The sequence below is a fragment of the Falco rusticolus genome, chromosome 8, assembly GCF_015220075.1.
Source record: "Falco rusticolus isolate bFalRus1 chromosome 8, bFalRus1.pri, whole genome shotgun sequence".
Lineage (NCBI taxonomy): Eukaryota > Metazoa > Chordata > Aves > Falconiformes > Falconidae > Falco > Falco rusticolus.
This window is the reverse complement of record NC_051194.1, coordinates 2,161,504-2,176,123: the sequence shown is the minus strand read 5'-3', so window position 1 is coordinate 2,176,123 and position 14,620 is coordinate 2,161,504. Positions and strand designations below refer to the sequence as shown.

General features: G+C 49.1%; 1 protein-coding gene across 1 annotated transcript in view; it reads left to right on the top strand.

The window, feature by feature from the left end:
• Positions 1-631: 631 nt before the first annotated feature.
• Positions 632-14,620, top strand: part of PDLIM4 (PDZ and LIM domain 4) — a 54,190-nt gene continuing 40,201 nt past the window's right edge. The window contains 1 exon segment of the mRNA XM_037398543.1: positions 632-822. Within this exon segment, the coding sequence (XP_037254440.1) occupies positions 730-822 (93 nt within the window). The 5' untranslated portion in view covers positions 632-729.

The following is a 14,620-nucleotide window of genomic DNA, read 5'->3' as shown; positions in this document are numbered from 1 at the left end:
TCCATGTTAGTTATCTTTGCTATAGATTCTGAAGATTCTGAACTTTGCAATCCCTCTATTTCACCTAAACAATATACGCTTGTGAAAACACACCACCCGGGGGCATGCTGGGTGTGTAGCGACAGGGTATGGTATAAAAGCCTTAGTTTTGCTCCCAAACCGTTAAAAGGCAACAGCTCTATCCTTAAGGACAAGCCGCCTGCCAAAGTTCATTGACAGGGTGACGTTCTCTGCTGTGCACGCTGAGCTGTGCCCAGGTGCCACCCCAGTCCCAGTCCCTGCCGCCAGAGCCACCCTGGTGGTGCCACCGTCGAGCGCCCGCGGTGGCTCCCAGGAAGGGTCTGGAAGAGCGAGGGGACGTTCCAAGCTCGACAGCGCGTCGCCTTGGCGCTTGTCGCACCCCGACCCCTCCCCAGCCTGCAGAGCAGGGGTCCGCGTGCAGGCCCAGCTCGGCCCCGCTCACCCCCCAGCCCCAGCCCCAGCCCCAGCCCCAGGCAGGACTTGCCCGAGGCGGCCGCTCCGGACCCCGCTGCTGACCGCGCCGGGAAAACCCCAGCTCAGGCTCCCCCCCGCGCCGGCCGGGCGGCTCGGTCCCGCCCCCGCCCCGCCCCTGTGCCGAGCCGTGCCGAGCCGAGCCGTGCCGTGCCGAGGAGAAGGGGTTCGGCCGGCGGTGGCGAGTGGGAGCCGGAGCCGCAGCCGCCCGCGGGCAGGGAGCGTCGCGCCGCCGCCATGTCCCACTCGGTGGTCCTGCGCGGCCCCTCGCCGTGGGGCTTTCGCCTGGTGGGCGGTAAAGACTTCAGCGCCCCGCTGACCATCTCCAGGGTGAGCCGGAGCGGGGCCGGAGCGGGGCGCGGCGGCAGGTGATGGGCGGCAGGGCCGGAACGAGGGGCAGCGCTGGGGGTCCCCCCCCCTAACACCCGGTCCCCCCCCTAACACCCGGGTTCCCCCTAACACCCGGGTTCCCCCCCTTACACCCGGGTCCCCGCACCCGCCCCGCTCCCGGCCGGTGCCCCCCACGGCGGGCAGCGCCGGCTGCTCCTCCCCGCGCTAGTGCGGAGCCTGCTCCGTGCGGGATTTCTCTGGATGTTAATTCATAAAGATCTGCTCTCCGAGTTCTCAGTGCTCAGCGCGGCAGAACGCTTGGACTCGTGCCCTGGACTGAGTTCACAGGCTGCTGGGTCTGGGGTTTTTGTAGGAAGGCATAAGTAAAGTCAGCAAGAAGTTTCTCCGCACGGGCTGCTGTGTTATGGGGTCCCTGTGGGCTGGTAGTAATTACCGTGAAAGTGCGCTCACACTTGCATTTAATCTCACAACGATATTTTCTGGAAACTTCTTTGGTAAGACAGCGCAGCTAGTTTGGGATCAGCTTTGTGGGTAGACCTATGTGAAAACAAACCCGTTGGCTGTGCGGGAGGGAGTGGGGCGAGGGGTGCGATGGGCTGCGTGATGGATGAGGCGCTGGGCACGTTCCTGCGGGTGCTGGTGGTCCCGTCACCGTCGGGCTGCCCTGGGGAGGCTGCTCTGCTTCCCCGGCATGTCGAGGCCATGTGGGATGCTGGGCTTTCCTGGGCTGCGGCTGCCGGAGCACTGGAGCAAGCGCCGAGGGTATTGATAGAGCTATAACTTCAAAATATTGTCGTAACACATACAAGCTGTTTGCCATCTTCTCTTCTTCTCTTCGTTCTTCTGCCAAAGCCATGACAGAAAAGGGAAAACATGTGCCCTGAGTTTTAAATATGGAAGAGAGCATGTTTTAAAGAGATTCGGTTTGTATTTCAGTTTGAACACGCCTGTTACGCAGCTTTAATGTCTCTGTTTTTCTTTTGGACTGTCCCTTACCAAGTGTGCCAGCAAGGGCTCATTTTTGGAGGCGCAGCAGGAGGTGGATGGTGAGGGAAGCCCCACAGCAGGGAGGCCGGGGCCGCACGCAGCAGCCAGGGGGTCTGCGCTGCAGGGGGAGGCGCTCGGCTTTGTGGGCTCAGCGGCACCTCCCGGGCGCGGGGAAGTCCTCTTTCTCCCCCAGTAACATGGATATACCGCAGCAAAACACAAAACCGCCTCTTGGTGACTGTAAAAATGTTCCTGTTGTGAAAATGAACATTTGAATTTAGCGCAGGGAGCCTGTTTTCCTGTTACTTTGGGGAAAAAAAATGGTTTAATTTTAAACAAGAAAAAACAAAGTCTGCTTTTGCCTAGACAGGTGGCCTGCCAAATTCCTTGTTTGATTCAGCGAACCTGGGAGGTGTGAGGATAATTCTCATCAGGCCAGTCTGGCTTTGGATCACAACTAGCTGTAACACAAGGAGCAGCTGTAGGATGATACTTTGTATTACTGAGTGTTGCAGCCTTTTAAATTGGATACTTTAAAATTCTGCTCTCCCTGAAGAGAGGGGTGATGCTCTGATGTGCTGTAATGCCACCGCTGCTCCCAAAGGGTGATAAACAACTTGCTGGGATGTAAATATGGGTGTAGGGTGCTCTGCTTGGGCTCTAGTCTCTTAACGCAGGAAAAGACCTCACTGGCTCCGCCAATAGCACCTGGAAATGTTAAAACTGGGGAAGAATAGCTTCTGCGGCAGCTTTCAGCCATGGGGTGTGGGAAGGGGCTGCTGGAGGCTTCCCAGGGAGCTGGGGCTTTGCTTGGGTGGTGGGTCTGTTCAACCCTGTCTGTTTGCAGAAGACTGAACGTGGCCAGTGTGGTGCCATATTTGCTTTTATTCTGTAATTAGTTTAATTGTCTCACCAGGAAATCTGTTCTTTTGAGCTTGAAGCCCGGGCAAGGGGGCTGGATTGCTGCAGGAGGGAGGGAGCCTCTTGCTATAGCCTAATTGTGGAGTCTCTTGGCTGACTTCTGCTTCCTTCAAAGTGCTTTGCGCTTTTTTTGCCTTTTTTTTTTTTAAAAAAAAGACTTATTTGTTTTATACCAAATGCCATTAAATTACAAACATATTTTTACAAGCAGAAATTCTGCTGGGAGGTGGGACCAGACTCTGAGACTGCCACATCCAGCTGTGAGCCCAAGATGCTGACATGCCCTGGGTGTGATGGACTGTCTGAGGGATGCGGGTTTGCCCTGTTTCTGTGCCTGAGGGGGGCTGAGAACCGATATGCTACCAGGGGTTTGGGCTGTACAGCTCTACAAGCATCCTACCTGGATTGGTTAGATTGGGAATTCATAGATCTGGGATTTGAGGCTCCCAAAGGCCACCCACATTCAGTTCTGGGTGCCAGAGGTTGGCTGCCTACTTATAAAACACAAATTCATCTGCATAGGGATTGAAAAAAAATTATTCAGTCATTAACATGTTGGTTTTCTCTACTCTTTGCTAAGCTACTGCAGGAAACATTTTCTCCCCAGACCTCTCACCAGCTGTAACAGAGCAGATGTGTCGTTGCCACAGCAAGCGATGCTTTGCCATCTGCTGGGGCAACCCTGTAAAGGTGCGGCTCCTTCTCTGAAGCTTGTCTGAGTGTTGTTGCTTCAGGTTCAGTGAAGGCAGAATTCCTTGATGTTGCATTAGTGGGACCTGAAGTCAAAGTGCCACTGCTAGAGCAGAAATAATGAAGCAGCTGGTGTGAGAGAAGCTGCCGGACCAGGCTGAGCGGCACAGCAGTGTGGCCCAACACCAGGCAGGGAGAGGTGCCTGGCGTGGGGCAGGGAGGAAGGCTGAAGGTAGTCACCAAAAGTGGCTTGTGACAGTATTGTCAAGGGATAACCTTGAAAAAACAGGGATTCTTCAGCAAGGAAAACAACGATCACACAGTCCTGCTTTGCAATAGAACTGGACTCGCTCACCAGGGCTTGCCTTAGCCTGCAGCCCCCTGCAAGGCCACTGCATTTGTGCAGGTGCAGCTGATGGTGTTGAGCCCATCCTTGCAGCTCTTTCAAACATGCTGCTGAAATCAAGCGAAGATCTTTTTTTTTTTTTTTTTGAGAGAGAGAGCAGGTCACTTCCTTCTGTGGTTTGAGATCTGATCGCTGAAGTGACCAGTAACAGCTGATGCTGAGCACTACCCTAGAGAGGCCAGGGCTCCAGTTGGGATGTTAAGTTCTTTGGTATTAAAGGTAAGGAAAGATAAATGCAAGTCCAGATGGGTGTGCTTAGGGCATCTTTCTTAGGTGGTCGTGTAAAAAAGCCAAGTGTGCTAGCCACCTTTTTCCCCCTTGTTTCATCTTGCATTTTCTGCAGGACCCAGATGAGCAAGGCTGGTGCTTGCTGGCTGGTTTGGGTGCCGCAGCAGCTATGCGCTGTCAGCGTGGTGCTGAGAAGGGAACTGTAGCCCAGGGCTGTGCTCTGGGGAAGAAACCTGGCTGGGTTTGTACCCACACTTATAGCAAGTGAAGGCCGGGGGTATTACATCATGTAATTAATGGTTCCCCTTCCTAATGATGTTTATAGGGGTATGGGAGTGACCCCAAACATCTTTTAGACTTGGCCTTAATGACTTGATGGAAAGTCGTTTTAAGGCTTAATTAAGTTTCTGGTAGCGCATAGCTGCTTTTTCTTGGTTGAGCAGGTCAGTAAGTGGATGCTGTGTTCGCCCTTGGTGGGAAGGGGAGCCTACTGAGCCTTTACTCAGGGTAGCAACCAGATTGCCTTTGACCAGCAGCCATGGCTCAGGAACAGGAATGGAATAACTTACTCAGCTGCTCCCAGTGTTGTGCTTGTAACCACATCAGTGAGTGCTGCAGTTCTCTGTGGGATCACAGCTGATCTACCCCTTGCCTGGGATTAAAAGATAATCGGTCATTAGCGTAACTAGAGGAGCTGAATGCATTTAATCACTTGAACTTGCTTGTCCAGCTTCTAGAGCAGTCAATGTCATCGTCTACCAACTCTGCTGGTGTTAATCCACTTGCTGCTCTTAGAATCATAGAAAAATTACTTGGCTGAACAGATAATTGACAAATGGACCCATTCCAGTATCTTTTAAAAGAAGTTTTTAATACAACTTTTCCTTTATCTGCTGGCTTCAGCATCCATTTACCCACTAGTCTCTAACAAAGCAGCAAAAATGCATTTTTCAGTGTTGGCTTGGAACTGTAATACAAGAAGGGTGGGAAATAATTGGTCTGCAATCCATTATCCAGGTATTGTTTGAGTTAAGGTTGACTTTTAAACTTAAGCAGCTTTTGTATTTGAGCAAATACGTGCCCTGTTAAAGTATAGGATACGCAAGAAGGAATTCTGCTGAGGGAGGAATTCCACTAAAAGTCATCTTGTTGACTCCATCGGGGCAGCAGCAAATGCCCGAGTGCTTCACTGTGATTCCACTTGAACAGAGAGTATCCACTCATAGTAGTAACTTCTGGGGTGGGCTGTGAGGCTTGCTCGGGGATGTCGGAGCACAAAGGGCTTGGCAGACCTCTGGCTGGGGCGTCCGGGTTTGGTTACCCCAGGAACTCCGTGTATGTTGGTGGGGAAGGCAGGAACCAGAGATGCCAGCAAAGGGAAACGGGGCTTTTTTCTTTGCATTCCATAAGGCTTTTTCCTGGTTTTACATGTAACTTCTTAAGTATTTGATTGTTTATTAAACAGGAATGATGTACTTTCGGTTTAGAGCTCCCAAATGGACTGAAGTTGTTGCTCTGTGTTGATGAATCCCAAAACTAGGACCCCGGCTGATTTCTGCGGACCTTGGTGTTTTCATTGCCTGCACAAGCCAAGCCATGCTAACAGTTCCTCAGTTGGTCTACATATTAATGTTTGCTATAACATAATAGTTCAAGTGGGTTGATTTTTTTTTTTTCTTCTTCTTCCGATGACTGTTGTTGTAAGGGCTGGAGTAAGAGACCTGGGCAGTTACGCTTGAAGCCGTAGTGGTACTTACGGGTAATCTGAACTCAGATGAGACCTAATGAAAGTATGTAACAAATATATTTGCTGCTGAAGTTATTTTATCACTGAGGGCTTTATTAAATAAACTGAGAGAGAAGACTAAATGCTTGTGCTGATTCAGGAGACAGTAAATGGTGTGGAATGAAAGCCTAATGTTAATTACCGTAATCAAGCACACTGATAATCCAGAGTGGGAAGCAGGCGGAAAGAATGATTCATGTAGGTCCATTCGTGCAAGGTCTGACCTTGGGGCGAGTTTAGCAAAATAAACCCAGCACACACCCTTGAAAACACTCCCGGCCTCTGCAAGGCTGAACAAAGCAGAATGGGTTGGAGTGACGGGGGTTGGTGGGTTTGGGGTGGGGTTTTTCCCCTTTTTTTTTTTTTTTTTTTCTTCTCTTTAAATGATGGTGATGTCAATTTCTGACTTGAAGATTGAAAGATTGCCTGTTGGGACAGGTATTCAGAGTTACTTTGGAAAAGTGCATGGTTGTGCCCACTTGATAAAGGGATAAAAGAGAATGAGGTTAGATAGCAGACTCAATAACATGACCTGTTAGTGTAGGAAGCATACAAGGGGAAATATGTGGAATTATTCTTTTTTTCTTAAACACTTTGCTGCTGTATAGCAGAATAGATGGTCCTGGTCCTGCTGAGGGTAGATCAGTTCTTTAATTTTAATACACAATTCTTAACGGTGTATTTGTGGAATTAGTGCAGACTACTGCAATCTAATTATTTTTTTTTTGGTAGTAGGGGAAAATGCATATCACAAGTCTGCAGAAGTTACATAGCAAACCCTATAAGGCACAAGTTCTCTTAATTACAGTATTCTAACCTAATTTGTTGTTGATTTCTGAGCTCTTTAAAATGCATTGACTTCATGGTTCTTAGATACCCAAACACTTAGCGAAAACGTTTTTATTTTTTTAAGTCATCTGTGACCACAGGTGCTAGAGTGTGAAAGAAAACAGTAGATCTCTCAAGATCTGGTAGTGGTTGATAAAAAAGCTAAACCAAACATGTTCACAGAAAAATACTCTGCTTGATTTGTTGTCAGTGCAGCACTGCCAGATGTGTACCGAAGCAAAGGCAGCGTATCTAGCCAGAGCTTGTTATGTAGTGGATTTGTAGGCAGCCGTTAACACCCCACTTGCCCCAAGCCCTGGAAGATAAGGTTATGTTTGGTTTCTACTTCAGGACTTACACAAAAACTTCAAGCAAAACCAGGATTCATTGGGTTACAGGGAGGAATTGCAAAGATGTCGAGGCACAGCGTGGCATTTAAGGAGCTTGTACAGCCAGCAGAGACCTAAAATAAACCCCGCACTCTCACTGTGGAGAGCAGAGCTCTATTTAAAAAAAAAAAAAAAAAACCACAACACAATTTGCTGTGCAAGAGTATTGCAGCCAATGAATTTTCCAAACATCGTAAGATGCCTCAAGCCCATGCCACACTCAATCTTTCTTGTCAACCAGGCAACTTAAATTTATGCTCATTAAACCTGAGGTTGTTTTATGTGTTGTGTGGGACTGATAGCAGAGTACGTGCGAATGACATTTTACAGTACAAGCTTCAGAGGCAAAATACACCAGATCATAGAAGATTATTAAGAGTAATTACGTTAAATAATCAGGTATGGGCAATGCACAGCTGAAAGAGAAACTGTCTTGAACAACTGAATCCAGGACTGTTCAGCAACAGGCACCACAGAGTAGATGCTCAGCTGGGAAGTTTACAGGACATTGGCTCTGAATGCTGTCCTTCACCGAGAGCCACAAAACGCTTCCCAGAAGCCTTTAGCACACATCAAGTTTCTGGTACAGAAGACCAAGCCCCACAAAATACCTGGTGTTCACAACTGAACTTGGGGAAAGCAGCCACGCTGCAAAGGCAGAGAACCCTGCAGGCTGCGCGAGACCCACACGTTTCTTGAGAGTGAAGCTTCAGGTTTGCTCAGCAGCTGGATTCAAACATTTTGTGTTGGAGAATTATCTTCTGTTTGGAGATACCTTTGTGGCTACTTTCCTTTTTGATAGGAAAGAAAGTATTGACCTATCTTCCCAGCCAAGAAGGCTGGGGATTTGGAAGGGAGAGCTCCAGGCAGCTCCCGTGTGCCTTCTGCCAAGCACCCAGGGCTTTCTCCGAACAAGAGAGCTGGGAGAGGAGGCTTCACAGGAGAGCTGAGCACTAAACCTCTAAACAGATGAACCAGTGGTGATCACAAACACTTTCTCTGATGCTGCTGAATCCAGTTTGCCATGTGGTGTGCAGCTATGTCTGGAGGACCGCAGTGATGCTCCAAGCGCACCTACACCAAGGTTAGTCAGTGTCGCCCAGGGCAGGCTGTCCTACCCTGGCCTTGCTCCCCGGCATAGCAAAGGATAAAGCAGATGTAAGTGTAGTAGCAGCCGTAGTGGTTAACAGTGGGTCACTCCGTGTAGTAAAGCAGCATATCTGCAACTTGTGCTCGGAGGAAGGGGTGACTGTGGGCGCAGGAGGCAGCATGGCATGCTGCTGCGAGTGCTGCTGGAGTCTGGGTGCCCTTGGGCTGGGCAGGGCAAGCTTTCCGCAAAACAAGCCAGATGGGAGCGTTTGAACGACCTGTGTCTTTCTCCATCAGCCTTTTGAGGTTTGCACGCAGGTTGTGTGGTTGGTCGCTCTAAAATTTGTGTCTGGTTTCATGATTCTCAGCCCTTTCTTTGTACAAAGACCTCAGCCCTTGAGGTGAATTGGGATCTGCGCCACAAATCTGATTCTAAATTTGGATTTGGATCCATCAGTACTTGGATTCAAAAGGATTTTCAAGTGTCTTGCCTTTTGTAATACTCATACTCTGGTTCTTTCCCTTTTATGCTCTTAAGCTTCTTATTTTCTTCAGTAGTTAAATGAATTAATGTTGCATAAAAAGTGCTCTTCATTCACTGGCCTGTGCAGCATACCTAAATAATGTCCTGATATTTTGGACTTTTATACAACCGTTTAGCAAAATGCAAATGGATTGGCGAGAAATGTATGTCAGTTCAAGGCACAACGCTTTGAAAAGCTGGAGAGAATCCCTGGAAGGAGTGCTTAAAGGATTTGGGGAATTTATCTTCATTAGTTAGTCATTTAACTCTCAGTTCTTCCTGTTTTAAAAGATATTGCTACCTCAAGATCCTCTGCTGCCTCGTAGCATGCCTCCTGATAATAGAATAGGCTTCCTTTGTTTAAAAGCTGAGAATTTTGTCACGCTATCTTGAAAGCCTCTCAAAGACTTTAATCAGACCCTTTTGATCATGCTTGCAGAACCGAAAATTTCCCCAGACTTGCCTGCAACAAACTGCTATTGATTTAAGAGAAGAGTGGTGTGGTCTGTGTAGGCTTGGATGGGCTCACACGTTTTAACCCATTACATCTGGGAAGATGGCCTCATTAATTGGTGATGCATTTATTCCGGCGTTTTGGGGGGTGTGGGGGTGTGTTTTGTTTTTTAAAAGACAGAGAGAAAAGCTGCCTTTATTATGTAGGGGGTTGATTGGCCTGAAATTGACCTTTTTTAATTTGAATAAGAACTACTGGGAGAATAAATAGTAAGTTCTTCTTTCCAATGGCTGTACTGGATACTGTGCAGGCAGCAAGGAGGAACCTCATCCCTGGGCTCTGACACAGGTGACATTACAGAGGCAGGTTTCTGGGGAAAAAGAATTTTTTAAAAAAAAAGGTGGTTGAGTTAATATAACAAATTAACCTTTCACTGAAGTGTTCATCATTTCAGCTTGTGGCGTTGGCCCAATTCTGGCTTGATCAAAGCGGCTTGTGAGCTGAGCCGTCCCGCGGCGTGCAGGACTACCCCCACGTGGGCAGGGGGATGCATACAGCGATGCACAGGGGGCTTTGCCCTGTCAGACCTGCTCTGCGCTGGCCTGGTCTCACAGCCCTGGCACGCTCCTGTAGTTGATCTCCAGGGGGGACAGTGTATGCTGTGTGCGTTTCAGAGTAAACCCCTCTCGGTGCAAATAATCTTACTTTACTAAATTAGGCTGCACAGCTTCCAACACCAACTGGCTTAGTACAACAGTTGCCTTAATGTGCTTTATTTATTGGCCTGATGTCAGATGCTAGCACTTAGTAAATCCTAACGAGGCTCCATTGGCCAAGATAAGATAGCTGCTGCCGGCTTGGGGATTTTTCCAATCTATTCCATAGCATCAGAGTATCCACTTGGCTGGGGAGGCAGCTGCTTGAGGCTGGTCCCCTTGGAGAGGCGAGTGGCAGTCTTGGGAAAGGTGATGGGGAAAATAATTGGAAAAGCTTTTCAAAAAAGGTGGTTTGTAATCGTGCAGATCCAGTTCACTGGTTGACAACTTGGCAAAAGGAGAGGTGAACCTGCAGGGTGTTGGCCTGGTGCTACAGATGTGGGTCACGTTTCCCCTCATCATCCTCAGCATGGGGGTGATGCTCGCAGTGCTGTGACTGAGCCTCCTGTAGTGGCAGAGGACAGTGAGAGAGGGGCTACTTACTGGAGTCTCGTCTTTAAAATTCCCCTTGTCCTGCTGGAATAATACAAAAGGGCTGACACAGGCAGTGATATTGGACCTCTCATGTTTTTTGAAGCACAGTGCTATGTGGAGGACATACAAAGGCATCACAAATGAGACTTGTCCTGAGGGGTTTAGGGACAATAATATACTTTGTAGAAAAGGGGAAAAGAAATATGTTCTGGTGTCCTACTGGAGTGAATCCCTGCAGGAGGCATGGTCTGCAGGCATTGCTGCACGGAGAGGCCGATCTCAGAGCCTGGAGCTACTTACCAGGGCCACTTACACTGCAAACCTCCACGTGCCCTGCTGCTACAATATTGTTAGCTGCGCATGTTTTTTGTTTCTTTTACTAGTTTCTGTTTATAAATATTCTTCTGCATCTGCACTTTTTGGAAAGAAATGAAGCAGCTTTTGCTTGTTTTTGTGGAGGGGTTAAATGCAGAACATTCTCTTGGCTTTAATTTTGGGAAAGCACTAAAACCGACACGTGTTTATGCTGTGTTCCCAGAGCAGGATGCTGTGCTGTGGCGTGCGCGATCACCTCCGCAGAGTGTGCATGAATGTGCTTCTGTGGGCATAAAAGGAGCTGTGAAAACATGAGTGCCAGTGACCTCCCCAGCGTGCTGGCTGGTCCTGCACCCATTTCATGCTCAGTTCCTTCCTGCTGAAGATGCAGCAGTGATTAGGTGATGGCTAGTAGGTAGTACACCCATAGCGCTGTGTGGGATCTGCTTAATCATCTCATGAGAGCTCATCACCAGCTAACTCCATCCCTGCCTGGCTCACAGATTACAGGTCCAGTGCAGTGGACCCATTACTCCAGAGTTGCTTTGATTCACTCTTAGAAAACCACACCAGGGGAGGTTTAGATGGGATATTGGGAAAAATTTCTTCACAGAAGGATGGTCAAGCATTGGAACAGGCTGCCCAGGGAGGGTGGTGGAGTCACCATCCCTGGAGGTGTTTAAAAAACACACAGGTTGCAGTGCTTGGGGCCGTGGGTTAGTGGCGGGCTTGGCAGTGCTGGGTTAGTGGCTGGACTCGATGATCTCAAAGGTCTTTTCCAACCTCAATGATTCTGTGATTCTATTGCATTCCAGGCTGTGCTTCAACCTGCTGAGCACCAGGGCTGGCACCCAGGAGCAGGAAGGTGCAGAAAGTCCTCTACCCTCTCGTGGGCAAGCTATGGGGTTGCCTAGGCTGTCTTGTGCAACTTCACCCCAAGTCTCCCATCAGCTGGCTTTGAATTTATATTGGTGTGAAAGTATCTTCAAGTGCAGGGCAACAATAACTAGCAGTGTAAGTTAGCTGATGGCCAGGAGTTCACATCAGTGCTGCTTCGTTGCTGTGTAAATTTGTAGCTTTGCGAGCTCAGAGCTTCCAAATGAGGCAGGATTCTTGTCTAGTTGAAAAAAGAAAAAACCTTTAGGGGAACCTTAATAAAAATATTTATGTTTCTTCAAGCCTGTGGTGTTTGCGGTGGGTTTGGCTCTCAGTGCTATACGCTTGACTGCTCTGAACGTGTACTGAGGTTGCTGTCACCCCACAGCATGAGCAGGGCCCTTTGGGAGCTGCGTGGCCTCACAGGGAGTGATATCTGTAGGGGCTCAGACCACCCCATCCACCCATGTAATTCTCCACCAGCACCTGCCCATCCCTGAAACACCGGGCAGCCGCGTGGGGTTAGCCCCCGGGGTTAGCAGGGTGTGGAGGGACCGGGCTGGCTCCTTGCTAGCATGTAATTGCCCCACTTGAGCTCTTCACTGGAGAAAAGCAAACAAACAGCCCAGATCCGGCAGGTGCCCAGCGTGGGCAAGACGAGGCATGGCACATGCAGGGTGCAGCAGGAGCCCGTGTTCAGCCCCAGCGCGTGAGCTGGGACACTGCTTTAGGGTACTCGGCATTGCCCGTAGAAAGACAGTGTGGCGTGGGGAGACAAGGCTTGTCCTTGTCCCGGGAGATCGCTCGCACCACCCGGGTTACGTATCCCTTGGTCTGGGTCTTGGTCTATGTTCATTCAGCCTTGATTTTTAAAACTGTTTGTTCCTAGTGCTGATGGCTAATGTCAAAACCAGCAAACAAAAAATCTTATGGCTGTTTTGCTTAAGCCTATCCTATCCTCAAACCTCAGTGCCTGTGGAGGCCCCTTTCAAGAACCCAGGGTCCAGTGCCTCGGCACAGTTTTCTTTGCAGCATTTTTAACTTCATAACATGTCCAGCTACACTCAAATCCGTGTGCGCTTCATTCACACCGTGCACGTGGCAGTTATTGCTCACGGCAGCCCCCCGGCCCCTCTGGAGGGGAGGTGAGCAGGAGTGCCTCCGGTAAACCTCTGTGCACTGCTAGGCCTTTAAAGTCACTGCCCTGGAGAGACCTGCACCCATGGGCACCGCACGCAGCTGTAATTACATTGCATAGAGCCATAGCCCTGGAGAAACGACTAATATTCAAACAGGCTTATCGCTGAACAAAAAATTCGGTATTTGTTTATAATGGTAGATGCTCAGCAGCCCTTGGGCAGTAGGCTGGCCTTTGTAGAGAGAGAGGCTGGTTGAGGAGCATTCTGGTGTGAGTGATTGCTGCTGGGCACGAGTGCTGCCCTGAACAAGACACCGAGATCCCTCCAGCTCTTCCTTGGTATTTGTTCATTTCCATGGACAGTAGAGAGTTATCTGTCTTGGATATTTTGCTCCAAGCATAGACAGGGTCATTTTTCTTGGATGTTTCACTCCAAGCATAGACACTCTTACAAACATGCTATATTTAAAATTGCATCCTTGTTCTTATGGAGAGGCTGGGTTTGTAGTAGGCTGTCTGCATGGATCTGCATGGTGCGAAGCAGGTAGGACCCTTGCATGAGGATTCATGCACAGCCCTGACCCATAACCAAGTTCGTAGGGCTTCTGTGGCATGTTTGGTGTCAATGGCTTTGCACAGCTGTGAGTTAGGAAAACTCGCTTTGCAGTGTTTTAAAACACTATTCACGAAAATACAAACTTGGGACCTGACAGACACTGTATACTGACTCCCAAGCTGCCATGACACTGGTGCTGTATCTCAACTTAATGAGTTCTTGGAGTACAGCTCTATTTCAACCCTCAGTCATCTCCACGGCTAGCATGAAATGCTAATAGGAAGATACTGCCAAAACAATTTGAAATAAACCAGAATCTAAAAATAGGAAACAGCTAAGAGCTCCATTTATGATCAGCTTATTCTCCAAGGACGCTACAATCTGGTGAAGATCAGTGCAGGGGGGAAACAAATCCATCGGACATTTAGACAGCATTGGATAGGCAAGAACAAAATACAGCTGTCCTGGGTCAAACTGAAGGTCGGTTATTCCAAGAGCCCGCTGGCAGCCAGAGCTGCAGGGCGAGCACCGAGGGAAGCAGTTAATAACAGGCAAACGCATGGAGATGCCTCCTTGGAGGTGGTGGTTGAGCTTCTGGTTGACTTTCTGGTGGGTCTGGCAGCTTTGGTGGCTGTAGGAGGACCCTGATGCTCTGCGAATGCCACATCTTCTTATACAGATTCAAAAGTACCCAACAGGACAAATGCATGCCAGGGAAAAAATGAACCTTTCTGGGGTTGAAGCGTCCCGTGTCAGGGCTCTACAGCTAACGTGTACCCTGTTCAGAAAGGCCTCCTGTGTCTGCTCTGAGCCGAGCTGCAGGGAAGCCCAGGAGCAGGGAAGGAGTTGGCCTGGCAGGTTTTTTAGAGCGAAAAAGCCTGGCTGAAACTATTGAAGAGCAAATGGCAAATGCTGATTCACTCTGACAATGCAACAAAAGCCTTAATTCAGGCTGCCAGTTCTACTTAAATGTAAGAAGTGGTTTGGAGCTCCCCACACACCTTCAGGTTCGTGTTTCGGTGGTTTTGGTGGCTGTAGTCACGCGGGGAGCGGTGCAGCAGGTCTGTGTTACACCTCTCACAGCCCTGTGAGCAGCTGCGGTGCGATCCATGAAGGGCTTTGGTGGTAGGACTAAATCCTCTTCAAATTTCCTATGAAAACAGATGTGGAGAAAGCAAAATCAAGATGGAAACAGGGATGCGTGCATGCCTTTTTTCTAAAGACTGCCAGTTTAATGGTGGCCTGCGGTGGGCGGGGGCGGGGGGGCGGGGCTTGTGGGCACCGCTTGGTCTCAAACTGTCCAAAAAACCCTACCTGGTTTGTCAGCATCTGGTTGCCACTGTGGACCCATGTAAGCCACGTCCAAGGGGAGAGGCAGCACAGAGCAGTTGCTCAGATCTT